The sequence below is a fragment of the Rousettus aegyptiacus genome, unplaced genomic scaffold, assembly GCF_014176215.1.
Source record: "Rousettus aegyptiacus isolate mRouAeg1 unplaced genomic scaffold, mRouAeg1.p scaffold_m13_p_7, whole genome shotgun sequence".
Classification (NCBI taxonomy): Eukaryota; Metazoa; Chordata; class Mammalia; order Chiroptera; family Pteropodidae; genus Rousettus; species Rousettus aegyptiacus.
In genome coordinates this window covers 108,665,341-108,689,660 of record NW_023416310.1, presented here as the reverse complement: position 1 = coordinate 108,689,660, position 24,320 = coordinate 108,665,341, and the positions used below count along the sequence as shown (strand labels likewise).

At 40.2% G+C, this 24,320-nt stretch overlaps 2 protein-coding genes across 7 annotated transcripts in view; both read left to right on the top strand.

Moving 5' to 3' along the window:
- The first annotated feature begins 957 nt into the window (after positions 1 to 957).
- On the top strand, positions 958 to 23,473 carry LOC107506997 (zinc finger protein 2 homolog). 6 transcript variants are annotated; one of them, XM_036224335.1, is made up of 4 exons: positions 958 to 976; positions 3,218 to 3,311; positions 13,783 to 13,924; positions 20,541 to 23,473. In XM_036224335.1, exon 4 carries the CDS (start codon positions 20,618 to 20,620, stop codon positions 22,010 to 22,012), a length of 1,395 nt encoding a protein of 464 aa, XP_036080228.1. In that variant the 5' UTR covers positions 958 to 976; positions 3,218 to 3,311; positions 13,783 to 13,924; positions 20,541 to 20,617; the 3' UTR covers positions 22,013 to 23,473. The 6 variants fall into 6 exon arrangements, with proteins under 6 accessions (XP_036080228.1, XP_036080227.1, XP_036080225.1 ...); XM_036224334.1 differs by lacking the exon at positions 958 to 976 and adding an exon at positions 10,322 to 10,492 and having other exon boundaries at positions 3,214 to 3,311; XM_036224332.1 differs by lacking the exons at positions 958 to 976; positions 13,783 to 13,924 and adding exons at positions 10,322 to 10,492; positions 10,800 to 10,882 and having other exon boundaries at positions 3,214 to 3,311.
- LOC107506996 (zinc finger protein 454) overlaps positions 3,243 to 24,320 on the top strand; it is a 48,698-nt gene continuing 27,620 nt past the window's right edge. The window contains exon 1 of the mRNA XM_016137972.2: positions 3,243 to 3,311. The gene's annotated coding sequence lies outside the window, so the exon portion shown is untranslated. The remainder of the gene's footprint in view (positions 3,312 to 24,320) is intronic.

Sequence of the window (24,320 nt, the reverse complement as noted above, 5' to 3'; positions counted from 1 at the left end):
AACCTTCTTCTTTCAGTGCAGGGCTTTGTCTCCCCCAACTTCAGGGAATTTGCCCTGTCCTGCATCAAAGCAACCTAACAGGATTCTTGCTAAAGGATTTAAACATCAAGAGTGGGGGGGGGAGGGTAGGAATTTGATCAGATATTAAGAATGGATTTGCTACCTAAACTGATTTAGCAGGATCCTTGCTAAAACTGGGCTCCACGAGTCAAGGATAGGGCTCAGGAACCATGCCTAATAGAAAAGAGGGCTCAGAGGAACCTCTCTGAAGTTTGGTCATGGGTGGATTATTTGTCACAGGAATAGAAAGTGGCAGAAGAAACTAGCAGTTATTTTTAGAAAAGCGAGTATTACAATATAAGCTACCATATTGGTCCGCCCCAAATGTCATGTACTTCTCCAAGTTCTAGCAGCAGATCCAGCTGAAACGAACAACTCTGGCCACATATTTAATTGGAGATTTTGTTCTTATTCTATGCAGTGATAATTTTGCAGCCCATAGAGTAGCACCTGACGCAGAGTTAGGGCTAGGGGTACCGTAACCACCACTCATGGAGTACCAGCTATGTATCCAGTATGTTACCACCTCTTCTAATTCTAGAATGACAACTTTGCAAGGGATTCTTCTGGGTTCCCTTTACTTCAGAGAAGGAAAGTGAGACTTAGCCAAGGCTGCCTGTCCCGTTTCCCCTCCCCACGGGGCACTGACAGGCTCTAAGGAGGGGCTTCTTTAGGACAACCCGGGTAAGGTACCCGCGCCGACCGCAGCGGGTTTGGCAAGCCGCAACCGAATCTAGGAGAGCGGTTATGGGAGCCAGCGGCTGGAACCGCTTCTCCCCATTTTCGGCCTGCGCCTGCGCACTCCAAAGTCAACGCCACGTCCCCGCGGCCTTGTGGGAAATGTAGTCTGGCTTCCCAGGGAGGCAGCGGGCGGGGCCGCGTCCGCACCGGCTGCTTCTGTTCGTGCTGGGCGAGGGTGAGTGCGGGACCGCGGCGGCGGCGGTGGCGGCACGCGCAGGGCCCGGCGGGTGGGCGGGCGCCGGGCGGAGGCTCGGGCAGGACGAGCCCTGGACAGCCGCGTGAGGCGAAGTCGGCGGCGGATGGGCTCGGGCCGCCTTTTCCGGGCCGCTGCGCAGCTCCGGGCCGCCTGTCCCAGGTGCGCCCTTCTTCGCCCCAGGCGCCGGGCCAGGGTGAACACCCAGAGCTGAGGGGCGCTGGACCGCCCTTCCACTCCGCGTCCCAGGAGCGTCGGGGGACGCGGGGGACGCGGTGGCCCGGGTCCGAGGTGCAGTGAAGGACCCTGGGTTCCTCCTCTCCGCCGGCTTTCGCCAGGACCCGCTCTGCGGTCTTGGGGGATGCTGGGCCAGCTGCGGGGTCTCTGGGCTGCAGCACGTGCCCTTTGTGTAAACCGCACATCGGTGCGCGCCCTCTGCGATTGCCGATTCCTAGGGGCGCTGGCGGGGTCTCCCCTTGATCCATCTCTCCGTAAGGATGGGGAGTCAGCCCTATGCAGGTTTTCTACTTCAGGGAGTCCTTTTCTCACTCTCTCTTTTTCTTTTTTTTTCTTTTCAAGCAAGGTTTTTCTCACCAAAAAGTTCATTATAGGATAACTAAAAAATTCAGAGGAGCAAAAAGGAAAAAAAAAATCATTTGTAAACTGACAAAATCTGCTTATCGGAGAGTATAATATGTGTTTGAACATAGAAACTTTTTGTTCTTAAGGGTGGATATTAGTATCCTTTATTTGCTTTTACAAATGAGTTACAAAATACATTTGGTAAGGGGTTTAAAGTGCATAAATCTTAAGCTTCATGATTTTTTAAGTTTTATCCGTACAAGTACCAATCAACATGGAGAATAAACTTTTTTAAAAAATTTAATATTTTGCAAACATCTACTTACACCAGTTTTTTAAAATAGGTTATTTTAGTGAGTAATGAAAAGTATGTCTGTGCCATATTTAATCCTTTAGGTCTTTATGTTCTTTCTCAGGTTTGTTTGTTTATTTTTCAATGTTATGAACAATAAAGGTCTTCTGGCTACATATATGTTTGCATTCTTGTATCATTCTGTAAATCTCTTCAAATGAAATTTCTGGATCCTCCTATGAAGCTTTTGATACCTCCTGTCTTACTCTCTCCATGAAAGTAGTAGCTTATAAACATTTGCAATGTAAGGGAGCCTGGTTGACCTACACCAAGCCTGAGTGTTAACTATTCTAACTTTCTTAGAGGTGCAAATGATAGAGTTGTTTAAATTTACATTTTAAATACTAATGAGTATTTTTATGCAACTTGAATTTTGTTTTTAAGTTTTCTATCTGATACACAAGTGTTTCTTTTCTGTGGAGAAATGTCGTATTTCCACATGGTCAGACATGAAAACCTTCCCTTCATGTTCAGATCTTTGGCATCATCGTTAGGCTTTCTGTTCCGTGATCACAAAAATGTTCATCCACATTTTCTTCCAGTACTTTAGTTTCATGTTATATGTAAAGTTTTATTTTCCAAACGGTAAGCCCTTGTTCCAAGTTATTGAATAATTCATCTTTTCTTCACAGATGTGAAATGTACTTTTATTGTATCTTGAATTCTTAATATATAAATGTTTTTCTGAACCATTTGTGTTGGCACGATGTTAATTTGTTTCATTAACTCTTTCCCCTGTTAGAATAGAACACCCATGAGAGGAGAGAGTTTATCTGTTTTGTTTACAGCTGTGTTCACTCCTACCCATAGGATTGATGCTTGGTACACAGGAGGTGTCAACAATATATCTGGTGAATGCATGATTCTGCCATTCATGCGTCACTATCATAGCTTCATAATAGTTGGTTGGCAAGTTTTTGTTCATCTCTAGTCCTTTTCCAAAATTTCCTAGCTGTTATACAACACAATTAACTTTTAAAAAGCATCTTTTCCATAATTAACTTTAAAATATTACTTTGGTATAATTTGAGAATGTGTTAAGATTGTAAGTTCATTTCAAAGAAGTGAGAATTTAGGATGTTATTGTGACATCCTATCCAGGAATATGGTATATCTCTCTGTTCATCTTTCTTTACATATCTAAATAAACTTACTAAAATAAACTTCATAAATAAAAATCAGAGTTTCTTTATGTAGATACCATACCCTTCTTATTTGGTTTATCCATAGGAATTTGTTTTTTGTTGTTGCTGTAGTTGCGCTTCTCATGGCTTCTTTCCTCCCCTCAGCTCTGCCTCTTCTTCCTGCCCACCCCCTGGAAAGAACTACACTGGAAGGAAGGAGCAGGCAATGGGTGCTGGGCCTCTGCCATTGGGAGCTCAGGTGAGCTCATTTTCCACTCATTTTTCAATCTCAAACCTGTCGCTCACTCTGTACTCTGATGTTATGTGTGAGTTTCGCTGAAGAGGACAGGGCTCTTGAAATCTCTGAATATTGGCTATTTTCCACAAAGCTCCCTTCAGTGTCCCTCAGCTCCGTTCTTAGTGGCCACTTCCTCATTCAGCTCCTGGTGCTGTTCAAGGGTCAGAAAAGGAAAACAATCATGTGGAGATGGTCCTAGTGCTTACAGGGCTGTGGACTCTAGGGCAGCAGAATAAGTCACATCTCTACAAGATGCTGTTACGATGACTGCACGTGAGTCTGATAATAAGAACAGGTAGGTTAGGTGCCCAGAGTGTCAGTGTTCCAAGTCCTGGAGAAAGGGAAGATCAGCAGGGCAGCTAGGGGAAGCAGGGTGGGGTAGGGATGAAAGGAGGGGATGCTGAAATGGATTCAAGGTGTCCCAAGTTAAAATCCTGCCTTTACCATTTAAGAGCTGTGTTGCCTTGGGCAAGTGACTGGACCTCCTTGAAGCATCAGTCCCTCAAGCTGATGACAGAAATAATAAGAGGAACTGAGCATTTGCCACATCCTTGACACTAAGAATTTCACGTGGCTTATTTCATTTAATAATACCTACTTCATAGTTTTGTTGGAAAGTGCAGATGAAATGGTGTAAGTAAAACGTGCCCAGTGTTATTCTTGGGAGGTTGAAGGCACTCTTAGCATGATGCCAACCAAGAGCTTGGGATGTAGAGTTTAGTAGCATTGACTGGTAGTGAGAGGGAATCAGATACAAATTGTAGGGTCAGGTGCCAGGAAGGAGGAGTTTGTGTTTGGTGAAGTGGCAGACATGGGGGTAGAGGAGGAGTTGGAAGAATTTGGAGGGTTGGCATGATCAGAGCTTTTCTAGGAAGAAGCAGTGGCCATCAGCTAGAGGACATCACGAAGTGAAAATACTGAATGAGGAATCTAGGCTTTTTTTTGGCCCCGATTACTTTAACATGGAACCTACTAGTTTTCACCAGAAGCTAGAATTGGTGCTTCTCTGGAGAAGGAAATAAGACATCGGGGGGACTTGGTGCAGGAGACCTTAAGTTATGTTTTGCCTTACATTTTTCTTTGTCAGGTTAGGCTTACTTAACCTTGTCTGCAGTCCCGAAGGGCTTGTGGTGTGTTCTCTAGTCATTAGATCACGTGTTAGACTTCTCTTAAATATGTCACTTATTTATCAAAGGTGCTGGTTTTAAGGAGCCTTCATGAAGACAAGAATTAACTGTTGGCGATTTCTGTGTGTACTACTTTCTCTCCTCGATATTGTGAAGCTCAGTTATAAAAGGCAGCATAAGTCACAAGAATAGTTATTAGAGGAAGGGAGTTTCTAGAACAGGGGAAGGTTTAAAGGGGAGAAATCATAAGATTTTGATCGATCAAAGAACGTTGTGGTTTGGCTGTCAGTGACCTTGATTTTATTTTATTTAGTTAAAAAAGTGTTACGTTGTAAAATCAGCTTTTTTAAAGATAAAATTTACATAAAGTAACCCACTTTAAGTTTATAATTTATTGAGTTTTGACAATTTTATGCACCAACATAACCACCACCCCGGCAAAGCTATAGAACATTTCATCACTCCAGAAGTGTCCTCATCCTCTCTCATCCATGTTCCCCGTCCCCAGCAACCACTGATTTAATTTCTGCGTACTTCAGATATGTAGCCTAAAAACCAGGCCCTGGTTCTACATAACCAGAATACAGTTATCAAAATGATGAAACTTACATCATACTGTTACCAAATTACAAATCTTAGTCATATTTTGCCACAAATGTCTTTTATCTGGACAGGATCTAATCTATATCACAACTGACATTTAGCTGTCATGTTTCTTGAGTCTCCTCTAGTCTGGAACAGTTCCTCAGCTTTGTCCTTGATGATGTTTTGAAGAGTATGGTGATTGATTTGGGACATGTCAGTGCAGCGTTAGAGCTGTTTCCTTTTTTCATCTTTCCTCTTATTTTCATCTTTCTTATGTTGGCCAGTGATGTGACTATGACTTGCCCAAGTATGACTTGCATTTGCCACTAAATTTTACCTTCTTTTTCTGCATATAAATATTGGGCATATAGTTATCAAAAACATTTTAAGGCTATAAGATATACTCCCAGGTCTCAAATCCTCAAAAATAAGTATGAATGTACATTCTAAAATACGTTTTGAAGTTTTATTCAGTTAACTTTTCCTTTGTTTGGTTTTGGAATCATGCTATGAGATTCTTTCTGTACCCTAAGATTATATATAAATATTTTTCTACATTTTCTACTAGTTATATCCTTTTAAATTTATATCCTAGCTGTCTGGAATTTACGGTGTATAATGTGAGGTTAAAATTTAACTTCCTTCTACACGGTGTCTTGAGGTGTTTTGTCACCCATCCATTCATTGAACAGATATTTAGCACCTGTCTACCGTATGCTAAACTGTGTTCTGGATGCTTGGGAGACAGCAGAGAATGAGACAGGAAAGGTCTCTCTCTTCTCCATCTTATCTTCTAGAACAGGGGAGGGATGACAGCAGTGAAGAGGAAACACTACTGAAGACACTGCTAAGTGCTACAATGGCCACATGGCAGGGGGCATGTTGAGGCAGGAAGTAGCGTGGTTCCCAAGGTGGAGCCAGAGTGGAACCTATTTCTGCTGTAGTGCCACTATTCTGTTTGTTGTTCAGAATTTATTTTGTTATTTCATAAAGCAAATATCCCCCTCAGTTTTCTTTTCAAAATTTTGGTAACTGTACTGTTTTTATACATTTATCTTTATAGTTGCATTTTATTAACTATCAAGTTTTATTGACTTTATCAAGTTCCAACAGTAACAGTTAAAAAGAAAACAATGCAATTCTGTTTTGAAGTCCGTTGAATCTGTATCAATTTGAAGAAGACTGCTCTCTCTACTATGTTTGTTCTTCCTGTGAGTAAGAAAGTTGCCCTTCATTTTATTCAGATTTCATTATGGCTTTTGTTAACTTTGATCATGAGAATCTTGCATTTTCCTATTAGGTATATTCTGTGGTTTTATTTATTTATTTTTATTGCAGTTGTGATTGGGATTTAACAATCATTGTGATTTTATAAAAAAATAAAAATCAGATTACTAAATTCTATCTGAAGATATTTTGCTGCTGTGATGTCTTAAACTTCATCATGATCTTATCTTTACAAATTATACTTTCATCATTTGAAATATTCCTATTTATTTCATTGGCTATCTCACCTTTTCAAAGAATAACAGTATCAAAAGACCCATGTTTTAAGTTTAAGAAAACCCCTCCATGAATGAGATAACTCATGCGGCTGCTTTTTCCCACCAGCCTGAGTTACCTGTGCTTACTCTGGTGCTGGGGAGAAAAACGGCTTAAGGGATTAACAGCAAATGCATTTTATGAGCGATATCCTTAAGTTTTACCTTCGTCTTTTAAAATGCTATTCTGTACTGATGCCGCTCAGTGCCTCACAAGCTCGCAGCCAGCACAGGGATCCACAGTGCATCCCATAATAAGAGACGAGCTTGGGGCTTGCACCAGGGCCTTGCATGGAAGGGGACGAGAATCCATGGGGACCAGCATGTGGCCCGTTCGATCCTGAATTTGGCTTTTTAATTTTGCCCAATATACTCATCAAGGCAATTTATTGAAAAAAACAAAACAAAACAAAACAAAAAGAGATTAATTTTTGGAAGGAGAATGTCATATTTCTGATCTGTATCTTCTTTCATAAAGAAGGGGCTTATGTTTTGTTTCCATATACATTTTACCCAGTCCGATGTTTCTCTGCTCTTCTTGCTTTCTTCTCATTTACAGTTGCCTGCAGTATCTTGTCTCTATCCTGTTTTCTAAACCTTGGTTTGTTTTTTAGATACATTTCTTATTTGTGCCATAAGCCTGGATTTTAACCCAATTTTAGAGTTTTTGTCTTTTAATAAAGTTAACCCATTTATGTTAATTGTTATACATGTATTAGGTCTTTTTCTGGTTATTTAATGATCTGTGGATATTATGCTTTCTTGTTTCATTTTCTTAACAGCAAAAAGTTTAGGCCGTAATAAAGAATAAAAAACATTAATTTAAACAAAGGAAGCGTCGCAATCCAGGGCACACATTCAGGGAGCAACCTAGATTGTGTATTGAAGGGAACAAAGAAAGGCAGGGTTTATGAAGGGCAAAACCAGAGGAGCCGTTCTCATTAAGGTCCTTCGTGTAGATGAGTGGTCCCCAACCCTTTTGGCACCAGGGACCAGTGCTCCTATGAGAATCTAATGCTTGATGATCTAAGGTGGAGCTGAGGCAGTGATGCTGGCCCTCGGGAGCGGCTGAAATACAGAGAAGCTTTAATTGTTCACCTACCACTCCTGTTATGTGGCCCAGTTCCTGACGGGCCACAGATGGTACCGGTCTGTGCATGACCTAGGGGTTGGGGACCCTTGATGTAGGTAAATGATGTTGGCTGGGTCGGTTGGGATTGGTTAGGCCCATTACGTAAATGGAGTGTGCTGGTTGTGGAAATAGGTCGGTTCCTTTCAAGGTGAAGAATACAGATCTGGTTACCATGATGAGGCCACGTGTCCCTGCAGCAATCATGGATCCAGGATGTGTGTGGTCGGCCTTGTGCTGAGTGTAGCAGCAGCTCAGCAACTTAACCACAACTCCAAGAACAGACATGAGCCATGCACAGGCCCCTCAGTGTCCTCCAACTCCATTTTAAGTGACTCTTAGCAGTGCTTATTCCATTTTATTTTCTCCTTATCATTTTCCTCTCCTTTCTTTGCATTTGTTAAACCGATGATTTTTCTTGGTTCCTCTTTTCCTTTCATAAAATGGGAATTCTGCTATGTATTTGTATGCTGCCTTTACTTTTCTTGATAATTGTGTTTTTGTTATTTCGATGTATTGTTTAGATAAATATTAGTAGCAAATAATGAAGTTGAAAGTAAGAATGAAGTTATGCCTCAGTGTTGACACTTTTTCTGGCGTTTATACCCAGTAAGATGTAAAATAGACTAATTCTCTCTCCTCTGCATATTTTCATATTACTATATTCTCTGTTTCTAAATGAAAATCTTTTCCATTACTTTATTTCCATTACCTATTCCTTACTTCTTTCCATAATCCTGTTTCTCATCTTTTCCATAAAAAGTTTGAAGTAGCTCCATCTAGCTGCTTCTGATCCCTCCCATTTATTCTTTTATCCACTACAAGCTGACTTCTCCCTTCCTCACTGCTGCAATTTGCTAATTTTCCAATCAACAACTCTCTTTTCAGTCCTCATTCTCTTGATTCACACCAGCTTCTGAGAGTGCTCACCACTCCCTCGTCTTTGAAACTCTCTTTCCCAGTTTGTCAGCCCCAAATCTCTGTGCCCCCCACCCCAACTGTCTTGCACTTCACCCTCCTGCTTGCCAGGATGCTGGTGTCCTTTTCTTGGTCTTCTTTTAACAACACTGGGACTTAGGTGGTTCAAATCCCAGCTGTGTGGTGTTGGAGAGGTTATTTAACCTTTCGGAGCCTCAGATTCCTCATCTATAAAATGACTTTAGAGGTCTCAGTCCAGCAGGTTGTCACATGGATTAAATGGGGTGAGGCGTGTGACTTTCCTTTTGGGGTAGAACTCAGTACAAACATGAATTGTCATTTATGGTGACCACCACTAGTTAGTGCTCACTCCTTGTATTAGTCAGGGTTTTCCAGAGAAACAGAACCAGCAGCATATGTGTGGATAGACGGGAGATTGTGAGGGATAGGCTCATGCAATTATGGAGGCTAAGCAGCTCCCACGATTTGCCACCCAGGAAAGCCAGCGCAGTAGGTCACTGCAAGCCCAGGGCCTGAGATCCAGAGACTGATGGGGTCCGTCCTGGTCCGTGTCTGAAGGCTCCATCCAGAACCAGGAACATCGACATCTGAGGGCAGGAGAATGTGGCTATTCCAGCTCAAGTAGAGAGCATGTTCACCCTTCCCCTGCTTTTGTCCTGTTCAGTCCCTCAGCAGGTGGCATGGTGCCTAGCTCACTGGGGAGGGTGATCTCTTTTACTCAGTCTACCCATTCAGATGTCACTCCCTCGCAGAAACACCCACAAATAACACTTTACTCCAGCTGGGCTCACTTAGCCTAGTCAAGTGGACATAAAATTAACCATCACACTGGTTAAACAGACATTGTGCTACTTCCTACTCTAGAACAAGGGCTATAGAACAAGGCGGAAGTGGCCCTGTAAATTTCAAATGCCATTCACAGCAAGCTGGGTGTTTTATTTGTTCCCTCACAGACCAGCCACGCTTTAGATTTATCCTGTTTGCACGTGCTTTTTCCCTGATAATAGGATTCCTACTGTATGGTAAGGCCTGCAGCTCCGTGTGCTGCCTTGGCAGCGTTGAGCCCCGTGGGACCCCCAAGACCTAGTGTGAGTCCCCCTGCTCCCCGGCCAGGCCCTGTCCAGAGGAAAAGGCCCCACCCAGCTGTTTCCCCACCAGTTCACCTTTCCAGTCCTCAAGCTGACATATTTTATCTCCCTCCCAACCCTCGGAATTGTTCAGACAGGCCAATCATGTCTTCTGGTGGTAATCAAGAACTACTGCACCCTCTTGTCATCGCAAAGCCTGCCTCCCACAGCTCCTGCAGGTTCAGGTTTCTCGGGCTCTAGGGGTGTGTGACCAATAACTGCTGTCAGGCTCTGCCACGCAGTGCCAGTGTCATGTGTCCTGTCATCCTGGGCTGTTTAGTGCGAGCCCCCCCCCCCACCAGCGGTCAGAGCAGCCTTCCGTGCTATACCCATCCCTCCCTTGCATCGACACTCCTTGTCCTTATATGCCAGAGCACTTTCTGTTATCTCCGTCTGTTATTAGCTCGTGATAATATCCATTTTTGTTGCAGCTGTTTGTTTCTTTTGGAGGATGACACATTTTTCTCACCGATCTCTTTATCCTGTTCCTCTAATGCTGCTTGTTTGTTCATGTCCCTCACAGGGTTTTATTGGCATAATCCTTTGTTGGGCAGGAATTTATAGTTTCAGGAGTCAGTGACATTCAAGGATGTGTCTGGATTTCACTTGCAAACAGTGGATTCATCTAGACACTGTTCCCAGGAAGTTGTACGGGGATGCAATGCTGGAGAACTACAGGACTTGGTTTTGCTGGGTAAGGACTTCTCCTTGTCATTCATCTTTCCCCACCTTCTGACATCTTGCACAGCCTCTGAAGTTATGAACTTAGATTTGAAACCCTAATACTATCAGGGGTTGTTTTAGGGTAGTTGCTAGGTGCCCTCTCTGTGCAGGTGAAAGGTTTTTTTCTGTAGAGAACTGAAAAATGGGAAACTTCAGAAGCCACATTTGTTTATTTGTTTCAGAAGCTCAGAGGGGATGTTATGGATAAGGACCTGTGTGGGAAGTGGCTTTTAACACTCAGTTCAGAACCAAAATTTAGGGTCTTTCCCCCTGAGCAGGCATCAGCTTTCCAAACCAAACCAGTGGGAACGAGAAGAACTGAGCCAGGTGACAAAAGAGCTTCCAGGGTGCATCTCTCCAGGTGAAGTATCAGGCTGCAAGGACTTGTTACATGAGTGTGTCACCTAGGGAAGAAATCACTTCAGAGATCCCTGGGTCCCTTGGAAGGATCTGCCCATTGCTGTGTGTTTTCCTCTGCATCACTGATGCCACCCACTCATCCTCCTTACCTTGGTCACTCATTATGTGAGTTAAATGAGTCACTACTTCTGTATCACTCATTGATTGCCTGGAAAGTACTGAACGTCGAGTAAGTGTTAGCAGTCATTTCCCCTTTTGTCTTCATCTGAACTCCGAATTCATGTTTCTCTCTCCCTCATCTTTATTCTCCCTACTCTCATGAGTCTTTCTTCTCAGCCATAACCTATGTCCGTAACTTCCTGTCACTTTTTCATTTAAACATTTGTCAGCTTTTTAAAAGGAAGCTAACATTTCTCTTTATATTGTTTAGGTGTTTTATATGGCCTTCATTTAAAAACAAATGAAACTGACTTTGGCCTTGTTATTGTTATTAGTAACCTCATATTTTATATATTTTTCTTTTTTCACTCCTAAATTTTTCATCTTTACCAACCACCTGTTCAGTCCCATTCTCCTTTAAACATTCAGCACTCCTTAATCTTTATTATCTGTGATATTATTCCCTCTCACAACTGAAATTTCTCTTTTAGATATTATTACTGACTTCTCTTTGAAAAAAATGTATTTTACACCCTGACATCTTCTCTACTTAGTATGAAAGTGTTGATCACAATTTTAAAATTATGATAGGCAAGTAATTTTTGATCTCTGCATAGTGCACAGCTATCTAAATACAATGCAATAAAAGAGATCAGTAAAATAACATTGATAGGAAAAAAGTAGTATGATGAATATCACTGCTATTTTCCAGTAAGCTTTCTAAAGAACAGGATTCTGGAAGAATCACTGGGTTAAAGGATACACACATTTGTATGCCTGTTGCTACATATTGAAAAACTTTGGCTATTATGTATTTTTAATGCTAATTATATATAAAATGATCCCTTAGAGATTTAATTGCCTTTATTACAGACTTCTGTTGACTTGATTGCTATTGCTGTTTGTATTTATTTTTATGTAAATAACTTATTCAACAGATGTTTTTGAGCACTAGGCCCTGTTCCTAGCACTGGAAATACAGCAAGCAAAACAGGCAGTTTCCACTTGGAGTTTATAGTTTAGTGAGGGAGACAGTAAATTAATAAAGAAAGAAGACAGAGCGGGGACAGGAAAGGAAGGAAGAAGGGAAGAAAGGAGTATTCGATGCAGTGGCCCCCCGCGCCCCCCCCCCCCCCCCCCCCCCCCCCCCCCCCCCCCCCCCCGTCACCCTGGGCTGCAGACCGGTAAGGGTCTGTGGCCTGTTAGGAACTGGACCACACAGCAGGAGGTGAGCAGTACGTGAGCGGGCAAAGCTTCATCTGTATTTGCAGCCTCTCCCCAGCGCTAGCGTCACCACCTCAGCTCCACCTCAGATCAATAGGCATTAGATTCTCATAGGAGCACTGGTTCCCAGTGCCAAAAAGATTATGGACTGCTGCAGTAGAATCACAGTGCTATATGGAAAACAAAGCAGTGCCCGGGAACTAGGAGAGCTGACAGAGCTGACACCTCACCTCTGAGGTGACTCTCAAGTGGCTTCTCAATGCAATGGGCCCCATAGGGGACACTGGACACGGGGAACATCAGGGCAAAGATCTGCAGGGGTTGCCTGGTATTGTTTGAAGGGAAGAGTCTGAGGAGATGTGAAGATTTTCTTAAACTTTGTCTTTCAGTCCTTCCATGAAAAAATTTATTTCAGCTGCCATATTTTTTTTCTATGAGCCTTCTCATTTTCTGCGTGTTCCTTCTTTAACAGCTATTTTAATGTATGCATTAACTTCTCTTGTCTGTATGAAGATATTTAAGTTATTTTGTTTTTCTGGAGGAGTATATGTATGCTACATTTTCCCCCTTGTTCCTCAGATTATCTTAATGGGTTTATAGATCCCTTTTTCATTATCCCACTGTCATTCTGGTGGGTTTTCTGGAAGCAGCAGAGGCAAACACGTGTATTCTTGATACTGTGTTTTCCTCTCCCACTTTTCTACCTGTCTTCAGACTTTTCCATCAGGCTGCATCTTAAAGATTCTCTACTTGTTCATGACTGCATTTCACACTCTGTTTTCCTTGTCTCTTTGAATGGCTGTCTAGCCACTAGTGTGTGGGCTCATGGAATTGTCATGATTGAGCTTACTTTTCTTTGTGTTTCCTGCCTAGCACATTGCCTGCTAGAGGAGCTGTTTAATATATGTTTATTTAGTGAATATTGACATCAAGTAGCATTTTTAGAGGTCAGAGGAAAATACAGATTTGAGCATTGTAATCATATGTATGACATTCATATCACTCTATATTGTTAATTATCAGGAAGAGTGAAGGATATAAGGGGAAAGCAGCAAGGATGGAACCCTAAAGGACAAGAACGTTTGGGAGCCAAAGAAGTTCTAGCGCAGGTGACAGAAAGAGGGGTCAGAGGAGGGGGAGAGAATTTAGGGGAGCTGGGCCACAGGGAGAGGGAGAAGCAGAGGGCAAGTGCAGCAGGGCAGAGTAAGAGGTGAAGAGTGGCCTTTGACCTGGAGAGGGCACTTTGGTGCTGAGGGAAAAGTGCTGGGCCAGAAGAGTAAACAGAAAAGACAGACTATTCTTTCAACCACGTTAACTCCAAAGGGAAATAAAGGGCAAGAGCTGAAAGAAGTCTGAGGTAGTGCACCTCTGATTTATCTCTTAGCAAGAAAGAGACCTGAGTATATGTACAGGACAGAGTATCTGCTAAAAAGAGAAATAAAAGGCCCAGGAGAGTGGGGGGAGAGTATGGAACCAGAAAACACGGTAATGTATGAACTCCACGTCTGTTCTTTCCAGATTTCCTTCCGTGTTGCTGCCAGATTGAGCTACTGTTTAGTCTTATTATCCTGTTCAAAATCAAGACAAAGCATTTCTTGAGTGCTGCACTCAGCAGTTCCCCAGTCACCATCTAATGTGCTCGTCATATCAATCCCATGGGGTACGTATCGTTAGCTGCTGTCACAGTGAGAGAAATGGACTTAGAGAGGTGAAGTCACATGCCAGAATTAGAACACACGTTTTGTTTGTTTTTATCTGACTTAATTGCTAATTTTAAAAAAATCATTACTTTCTTGCCTTGCCTTACTTTTACTTCTTATTTCCTAATGCGTATAGTGAAAATAGAACTACATCCTGGCCCAATATACTTTTTTCCAGCTTTTAAGAATTAAATTTATTGGGGTAACATTGATTAATACAATCATATAATTTTTGGGTGTACATTCTAATTGGACATCTGTATATTGTATTATGTGTTTACCACGCAAAGTCCAGTTTCCTTCAGCTACCATATATTTGATCCTCTTTACGTACTTCACCCTCCCTCTACCTCTCTATATTTGACCCCCTTTACCCCGTCTACCTCCTCCCTCTTTCCCTACCCCCTACCCTCTGGTAACCACTAATCTGTAGTCCATCTCCATGACTCTCTGTTTGTTTGTCTTGCTTATTTGTTGCTTTTAGGTTTATGTCCTACATATAAGTGATATCATGTGATTTTCAACTTTTTCTGTATAGCTTATTTCACTTACCATGATTATTTTGAGTTCCTTCTATGTCGCAGATGGCAGTATTTCATCTCTTCTTATGGCTGAGTAATATTCCATTGTTTATATGTGCCACAGCTTCTTTAGCCAATCATCTATCATAGGACACTTCTGTTGCTTCCATGTCTTGGCCACCGTGAATAATGCTGCTATAAACATCGGTGTACAAATATCTTTTTGGATATGGGTTTTCAAGTCTTTGGGGTAAATACCCAGTGGAGGGATTGCTAGATCATATGGTAGATCAATTCTTAGTTTTTTGAGGACCTTCCATACTGTTTTCCATAGCGGCTGTACCAATTTGCAGTCCCACCAGCAGTGTATGAGGGTTCCTTTCTCTCCACATCCTCTCCAGCATTTGTTATTACTTGTCCTATTGATTATAGCTATTCTAACAGGTGTGAGATGGTATCTCATTGTGGTTTTGATTTGCATTTCCCTAATAGATAGCGATGTTGAGTATCTTTTCATATATTTGTTGGCCATTTATTTGTCCTCTAAGGAGAAGTATCTGTTCAGGTCCTCCGCCCATTTTTTGATTGGATCATATGCTTTTTTGTTGTTATTGAGTTATATGAGTTCCTTGTATATTTTGGATATTAGGCCCTTATTGGAAGTATTGCTTGCAAATATATTTTCCCATTCAGGTGGCTTTCTCTTACCTTGTTGATGATTTCTTTTGCTGAGCACAAGCTTTTTAGTTTGATGTAGTCTCATACATTTATTTTAGCTTTTACTTCACTTGCTTTTGAGGTCAAATTCATAAAATCCTCTTTAAGTCCAAGATCTTTGAGTTTAGTTCCTCTGTTTTCTTCTATGCATTTTATTGTTTCAGTTCTAATATTCAGGTCCTTAATCCATTTTGAGTTCATTTTGGTGTGTGGTAATAGACAACAGTCTAGTTTCATTCTTTTGCAGGTGGCTTTCCAGTTTTCCCAGCACCATTTATTAAGGGGCTTCTCTTTCTCCATGATATGTTTTTGGCTTTTTTTGTCAAAAATTATTTGCCCAGATAAATATGGGTTTACTTCTGGACTCTTGATTCTGTTCCATTGGTCTGTATGTCTGTTTTGCTGCCAATACCATGCCGTTTTGATGACTGTCACTTTGTAGTATGGTTTGAAGTCGGGCAGAGTGATGCCTCTAGCCTCATTCTTTTTTCTCAGAATGGCTTTGCCAATTTGGGGTCTTTTGTGCTTCCATACAAATATGATGGTTTTTTGTTCTATTTCTTTAAAAAATGCCAATGGGATTTTGATGTAGATTGCATTAAATCTACATGATGCTTTAGATAATAGGGTCATTTTAACTATGTTCATTCTTCCAATCCAAAAACACAGAATATCTTTCCATTTCTTTGTATCTTCTTCGATTTCTTTTAATAGGGTCTTGTAGTGTTCCTTATATAGGTCCTTCACATGTTTCATTAAATTTATTCCTAGGTATTTTATTCCTTTTGTTGCAGTTGCAAAAGGCATTATTTTTAATATACTTTTTAGATGATTGTTTTCTTTCTCTGTACTAAAGTTTTCACGTGTACAGTGGTTGAGTGCTTTGTTAGATTTTGCTCTTGTATCAAAGCTGAGTAGAAAATGCAAATTTAGAACTGCTATTTGTAGAGACAGTATTATCACTAGTAAACCTGTTCATGTTGAAACAAAGATGGAAATTATTAGTAATGTGGAAGCAGTTCATGATTAGCCTTTAATCAGTGGTCATTAGACTTAAATCAGCTGATGATGTTCAGTTATGAAGGAAACAAAGGTTAAGGACATGTATAAAGTATTAGAAATCTATTACCAAAGACCATGTCTAGAAATGAAGGTAGTCTATAACATTTAAAGCTCTGCAGGAAGCTACCCTTAACTCCCCCTCAACACAGAAACCTACTGTTTGTGTTTCATATGTGATTTTGTATCATTCTAGAAATGTATTAGGCGACTCTGTGTGTGTGTGTGTGTGTGTGTGTGTGTGTGTGTATGTGATACGTATGTATGTGTACATACAGAATTTATATTCCATTAGAATCCCTGTCTCTCTTCATGCTAACGTGAGTCTCACTCGTGTTTAGCGTAGACGCATGTCCTTGTTTCCGTTAGTAGGAAAGCTGACCTACAGGACTACAATAAATGCAGGCGATGCGGAAGTTCGTTCATTGTGGCACAGGGCAGCGCATGCCTTGGCAGCAGCACTGGCCATTCCTTCCGTCTGGGCTGCTCTCCCTGCAGGCCTGGAACTCCCACCTTAGCCCCTAAAATTTTGGCTTCAATAGCACTTTTTCTGTGAGGCCTTTCCTGAAGACCCTATTTAAAATTACAAACCTTTCTCCTCACCTGTCAAATTCCGTTTCCATTTAATTCCGTTTAATTTTTCTATAAGGTATACCACTTAAATACTAAGTATTTTACTTATTATGTTGACTGCCTTTCTTCCTCTCACTAAAATATAAGTTCCTGAAGGGCAAACACATGTTTCACTCATTGCTATAGCCTTAGAACCTGGAGCAGTGTCTGGCTCAACATACCTTTATGGAATGAGTGATTTATCATGTTCGGGTCAGTCTGGCTGCTATATGTAGGATGCATTGTAGGGCAGCAAGGGTGTAAGTAGGAAGTCCAGTCGGCTGATTATTGAGGTAGTCTGGTTGAGTGGAAGGAGTAGCTTAAATATTTGGGGATGGAAGAAATATAATGAGGGAAAGGAAAGAAATTAACTTGTTCTAGAAGAATGGGGACTCCTGTCCAAGCCCCACACCCACCCCAATACTCTGCAGGCTTCTACTACAGACAGTCCCAGCCATAAATACTGAAATATCTGTGCTTTCCCAGACTGCTGGTCCTGGGGACTCTCGTTCATATCCTGACAAGTACAAAATGATATAAATCCTAGAAGTTAACTATGCACTGTAAGACAATATGGGAGTGTGGGTTACCATTTGAAAGTCCTGTTTAGGAAAAAAGGAAAGGAAGAGAGAGCTATATATTTTTTAACACAAAATAATGTAATAATAACAGTTAAGAATCATCGAACCCTTGTTATGGGCAAGGACAGTGCCATGTGCATTATAGGGTCCTTATTCAATGAAATAGCAAAATGGCACAATCTGAAGTGTTGTCCAGGCCTGGAAGAGCTAGTTAGTTTTTCACTGTTAAGTGCTCAAATTCCAAGCCCACAGTATTTCACTTATTCCGATTAAAGTCACTCTAGCAATTTTATGTTTTCTAGAGTGGCAGTTACGTAATTGGAAAATAAAATTTCCTCCCCTCTCACTTGTCTAATTACTCATACTTTTGGAACAATAGCAGTAATAATAAATATCTTTTCCTTGATTCTGTTATTAATGTGAATTCTTCTAGTGTTTTATTTTTATGCTTGGTACAGTGCTAAAATTTTTGGTTTTGGATCAGGATCGAGTGTTGAATTTTGCCAAATACTTTTGAAGCGTTTATCAGGCTGAGCGTGTGTCTTTTTTCCATGGTCTATTAATATGGTATTAAGAGATTCCTAATAGTGAACATTCTGGAATTCCTAGATCACTCCTTTGTTCCAATTGAATATTTAAGTAACATTTCAGGAATGGTTTAGGAGTACTGTAATTACTGAATTTTCACATTTAAGAATGTGTTTTTGCTTTCTCTGTACATGAATAGAGTACTAGCCTATTGAATTCTTGAGTCACATCAGCCAGTTTTTAAAAATTTGTTGGTAACATATTTTTCTTAAGCAGTAACTTTTCAGCATTAACTTTTAAATTAGGTCTCTAAAGTCCATGAAGATATAACAAGTCTTATTAAGCTTTTGGCACTACATAATGTTTCAATTTAAATGATTAATATTTTCCAAAGTAGCAAACATTTTGTTTTCATTTATTTTTGAAATGGTATATATAATGTGCAAAATACACATTATTTAACAAAAACCTACATATTCTAATGTAAATACTATAAATATTAACTAATTTTTGTTTTTATATCAACACTGTGAGATCAGTACCATTTAACAGGTGAGAAAACTTGAGGATAGACATGTTAAGTAACCTGCCCAAAGTCACACAGCTAACAGGGTTGTGGAGCTCAAATTTGAGCCATGTAGTGTGGCTCCAGGCTTGTTGTCTTAACCATTATGACATACTGCTTCTTTTTATAGTTCATAATGATGAAGACTAATGAACAGTAAAGAAATTAAACACACAAGCACTAGAACTCAGAGTAAGAACGCCACTGGTGTCCTCACCATGCTGTGTGTACCTCCTCATCCATACAGTCCTACCTCTCCCTGGGATGCAACTTCTATAGTAATTTCCTTCCTTTGCTTTTCTTTATAGTATTGCCATCCATAAGTGAACCTCTAAACAATATATTTACTTTTAGTCTGTTTTTAAAGTTTATCTAATGGATTCTTGCTATATGTATTTTTCTGGGACTTTGAATTATTTAAGTCATTCATATTGATAATATGTAGCTTTAGTCTATTAATTTTAACTAGTTGGTTCAGGCTGGTATAAGAGAATACCACAGACGAGGTGGCTTAAACATTAAACATTTATTTGTCACCATTCTAGAGGCTGGAAGTCTGAGATCAGGGTGCCAGCGTGGTAGGTTTCTTGGTGAGGACCCTCATCCTGGTTCACAGATGCAGCCTTGCTGTGCCCTCACATGATAGAGAGCAGAGAGGAAGCAGGTGCACTAATCTCATCACAAGGGCTCCACCCACATGACCTAATGATCCCACAAAGGCACCACCTCCTAAATTATCCCATTGGGGATTTGGCGTCAACATAAGAATTTTGGGGAGACACAAATATGAAATCCACATTTACTATTGTCAGTGATTCCTTTGTATAAATATTTGACAGTTTAATTATCCATTCTATTAATGATGGATATTTGCGTTGGGGTCCATTTTTTTTGGTATTGTGCAATGCTACTTTTAAAATTATTAATCGTGGTATACCTCTGCCAGTTAGACTTACTCTACGTGTGTAGACCTAGTAGTGGACTTGCTAAACCACCCATTCAGGTTTCCTTTTATTAAGTGCCTATTCAAGTCTTTGCCAATTTTTCTAGTGGGCTTAGTGTTCTATAGACAGTGTCTTCCAGGTCTAGGTACTAGTTCTTCATGAGTCATTGTTACAAATATCTTTTTTATTTTTATTTATTTATTTTGTCTTTGGATGACTGGAAGCATGTAATTATTCTTCCAATGTTTATTCTCCCTTTTTTTTTTTTTTGCTTCTTTTATCTTCCCATTCTGTTTATATTTAAAAATTTTACTTCTTAAACCTCTACATAGTTTCCAAACTTGGTATTTTCTGCATATCTCCTGTGAGCGGAGGAGGTTCTGTCTAGAGTTTGTGTTTATTTGATGGTGTTTATTTGCCCTTTATGTTGTTCCCGGTTACACTCTAAATGTTCTAAGGGAACTGTAATTGGATAGCTGGATATGATAGTGAGGTGGGGCAAGTGGTTGCCTCTAATGTATGTGTTGTCTCTTATTTTCATACCTGACTGGATAGGTCTTCTCTGGTTACTCTGATGTGCATGTGTTGGAGGAAGATCTAGCTTTGCTTACCACTTTTTCTTTAATGTAAGCAGATCAGGTTGGAGGGAGGTGGTCCAGTTAGTGCATACCCCTTGCCTCACAGTAAAGCCCTTGCCCACAGGCCTGTGGTGTCCTGGTTCAGTGTTGATCTCTGTTGTTGACTTGATCATGCTGACAATTGGATTCTTAAATTGTAGTTTCCTGCCTTCCACCTCTCTACCTTCAGGCCATCTGTCAAGCATAAGATATGGGGTCTGAGAGAATGAAGTCTCAGTGGTGCCCCTGTTATTTATGGACTGGTTCACTTTTCTTTCCCTTCTTTCCAGTTCTCTTCCTAATTGTAGGGACATCTTCGAAAGCTCTCAGATATGCCCTATAGTTACTGTTTTATTCTCATTCCCACCTTATACAGTTTTCAGTCTCCCAGCACAGAAACCAATGTGCATTTGAATTTTTTATTTTTTACAGACTGGGAGACAAGACTTGAAACCAAAGAGCCAACTCTAAAGCCCAACATTACTGAAGATTTATCCTATAGGGTAATAATGGAAAGGGAAGGTCTCTGGCATTCTTCTTTACTGAAAACCTGGGAACCTGATAGTTGGTTAGAGGGGCAACAGAAAAACCAAGATAGACTTCTGGGTCAAGTGGCCTTTACCCATAAGGAAACCCTCACTGAGAGGAGGGTATGTGGAGGTAATGAATTTGAAAGATGTTCCAGTCAGTGTTCAATCATTGATAAACAACAAAATACTCCTGGGGGGAAAAGGCCTTATAATCAGAATTCACATGGAAAAGATATCAAACAAAATTCTGAATTAATTAAAACTCAAAGAATGTTTGTAGGAAAGAAGATCTATGAATGTAATGAATGCGGGAAGACCTTCAGCCAGAGCTCATCTCTTCTTAAGCACCAGAGGATTCATACTGGAGAGAAACCCTATAAATGTAATGTATGTGAGAAGCACTTCATTGAACGCTCCTCCCTTACTGTACATCAAAGAATTCATACTGGAGAGAAACCCTACAAATGTAATGAATGTGGGAAAACCTTCAGTCAAAGCATGAACCTTACTGTTCATCAAAGAACTCATACTGGAGAGAAACCCTATCAGTGTAAAGAGTGTGGAAAAGCTTTCCGCAAGAATTCATCCCTTATTCAACATGAAAGGATTCATACTGGAGAGAAACCCTACAAATGTAGTGAATGTGGGAAAGCTTTTACCCAAAGTATGAATCTCACAGTGCATCAAAGAACACATACAGGAGAAAAACCCTACGAATGTAATGAATGTGGAAAAGCCTTTAGTCAAAGTATGCATCTTATTGTACATCAGAGAAGTCATACTGGAGAAAAACCCTACGAATGTAGTGAATGTGGAAAAGCATTTAGTAAGAGCTCAACTCTTACCCTGCACCAACGAAATCACACAGGAGAAAAGCCCTACAAATGTAACAAATGTGGGAAATCCTTTAGCCAAAGTACATACCTTATAGAACATCAGAGACTTCACTCTGGAGTAAAACCTTTTGAATGTAATCAGTGTGGAAAAGCTTTCAGTAAAAATTCATCTCTTACTCAACATCGGAGGATTCATACTGGAGAGAAACCTTATGAATGTATCATATGTGGAAAACACTTCACTGGGCGATCATCCCTTACTGTACATCGGGTTATTCATACTGGAGAGAAACCTTATGAATGCAATGAATGTGGAAAGGCTTTCAGCCAGAGTGCATACCTTATTGAGCATCAAAGAATTCATACTGGTGAGAAACCCTACGAATGTGATCAGTGTGGCAAAGCCTTCATTAAGAATTCGTCCCTTGTAGTGCATCAGAGAACTCACACAGGAGAGAAACCCTATCAGTGTAACGAATGTGGGAAAGCCTTCAGTCGGAGTACAAACCTTACACGACATCAGAGAACTCACACATGAAGAGAGTTAGACCCTTTATCATGATTAACTCTTCAGTGATAATCAGATTAGTCATAATGTGGAAACCTAATAAATGTAACAGTCTTAGGAATCTTTTAGTGGAAGTATATTATACCATATCAGATAATACAAACCACTGCAGAGAAACCATATAAAAATGGATAAATCTTGACTGATTCAGAAAGTAAAACTTTGTCAGAAGGTTTAAGTAGCTGATACTCTATAAACAGTGAGGATTCATGCTGAAGATAAGTTCTGTTGTATCATGCTGCAGATTCTCCACTGGGCATCAGAGACGTTACACTGGAGAGAAAATGTGAGTGCTTAACTGGACAGCCCAGAGTCCTGGTATATAATCTGATCTGCCACTAACCTGGTCAAGTCACCTACTTTCACTGAGTCACAGTGTCTTAATTTGGTAAATGAGGGATTTTGGATTTAGAAGGTCTCCAGGATCCCTGAGAGCTCTGAAAAGCTACAGACCTATAAATATAATGAATGGTGGGATATCCTTGATCTTTTACCATGTTATATATGTTATATAGATGCTCCTATTCCACAATATGGTTTCTCTGGATGTTGTGAGTTAAAATTCTCTACCTCTCAATCTTATTATCCCTCCAAGTTCCTCCCCTTCTCCCTGCATTATTTTCTCCCCTAAAAATAGACTGGTTGCGACTAGATGATGGAATAATTGTACAAATCTTAAGGCAATGGCATGCTGTTTTGAATTTTCAACTAACAGTCATTAAATTGTTATTAAATAAGCTAATTATTTAGAAGACACTATAACTTAAATATAGTCTTTAAGTATATAGGATTGAAATACATTTCTTTGTATCATACGCTATCAAAGTGAAAATGAGAATAGGCTAAACACTAATAGACATGAATGTCTAACATTAACAAAATCTTTAATTCAAAACCTATTCAGAACAATCACATGGACATTTTATGGAACTATAATTAAGATAGTAGCTAAGACAATTTCACTTATTTCACACACATTTAATAAGTGCTAAATATGTGCTAGGTATGATAAGAAAACCAAAATAATATATATTCTTGTTTAACAAGTTTTAAACTGAGAAAGTAGCAGTGGAATGGGAGAAGAAAGGAAGAATTCAAGCAACAATGAGACAGAATCTGATTAAATGTGGTCATGTGAATTTATTCGGGTAGGTAGGGATGCCATAATTAAAAACATAAAGTTGACCAATTTTGTGGGGAAATGATGAGTTCAGTCTGGGGGCATTTTGATGAGTCCGGATATCCAAGTGAGACTTCTTAACAGGGAGCAGAATAAGTAGAAGGACAGTGATGGAAGGCTGCTCCTGGAGTACAGTAGTCCCCCCTTATCCACGGCTTTGCTTTCCGTAGTTTCAGTTACCTACAGTCAACTCGGGTCCAAAAACATTAAATGGAAAATTCCAGAAATAAAACAATTCACATTTTAAATTATGTACTGTTCTGAGTAGCATTGTGAACTCTTGTGCCATCTCACTGTGTCATCACCTCACTTTATCACATTACATAGGCATTGTATCATGTCATGTCACAAAAAGTGAGTACGGTATAATAAAATATTTAGAGACATTCACAATTTGCTACAGTATATTATAATTGTTCTAGTTTATTGTTAATCCTTTACTATGACTAATTTATAAGCTTAACTTTATCATAAGAATGTATATATAGGAAAAAAACAGGACATATAGGGTTCTGTACTATCCATGGTTTTGGGCATCCAGAGGGGTTTCTGGAGCATGTCCTTTGTGGATAAGGGGGGATGGCTGTACTGTTATTGAGTGGGGAAATGGAGGAAGTGGAATCAGTAGAAGCTGAGGGGAAATATAAGGAGAAGGTGGTGGCACAGAAGTAAAGAGAATTTTAGCACAGGGACAGGAATAGTATTTCCCAATGCTACAGAGGGTTAAAGTAAGATAACAATAGAAATATGGCCTTTGGTTTTTGTTATTTGATAACCTCTGTAAATTTAGTAGGTTGAAGAGTGAGTTAAAGGTTGAAAGAGACTTAGTAGCGTGACTGGGAAAGGAAAGTTCAGAAAGATAACTAGAGGGAGACTGAGAGAGGGAAGAGCAGTCAGAAGAGCTTTTGGGCTACACATAATAGGCCAGTTAATAATGGCTTACAAACAGTTTATTTCCTCACATAACAAATCTGGAGGTGACTGGCATTTGTTCAGAGACAAAATAATTTAATGTCTTGGGTTTCATGGTGCTGCCATCATGATCACATGATGGCTTCCGTAGCTTCAGGTAAAATATCTGTGAAAGGTGCTGACTTA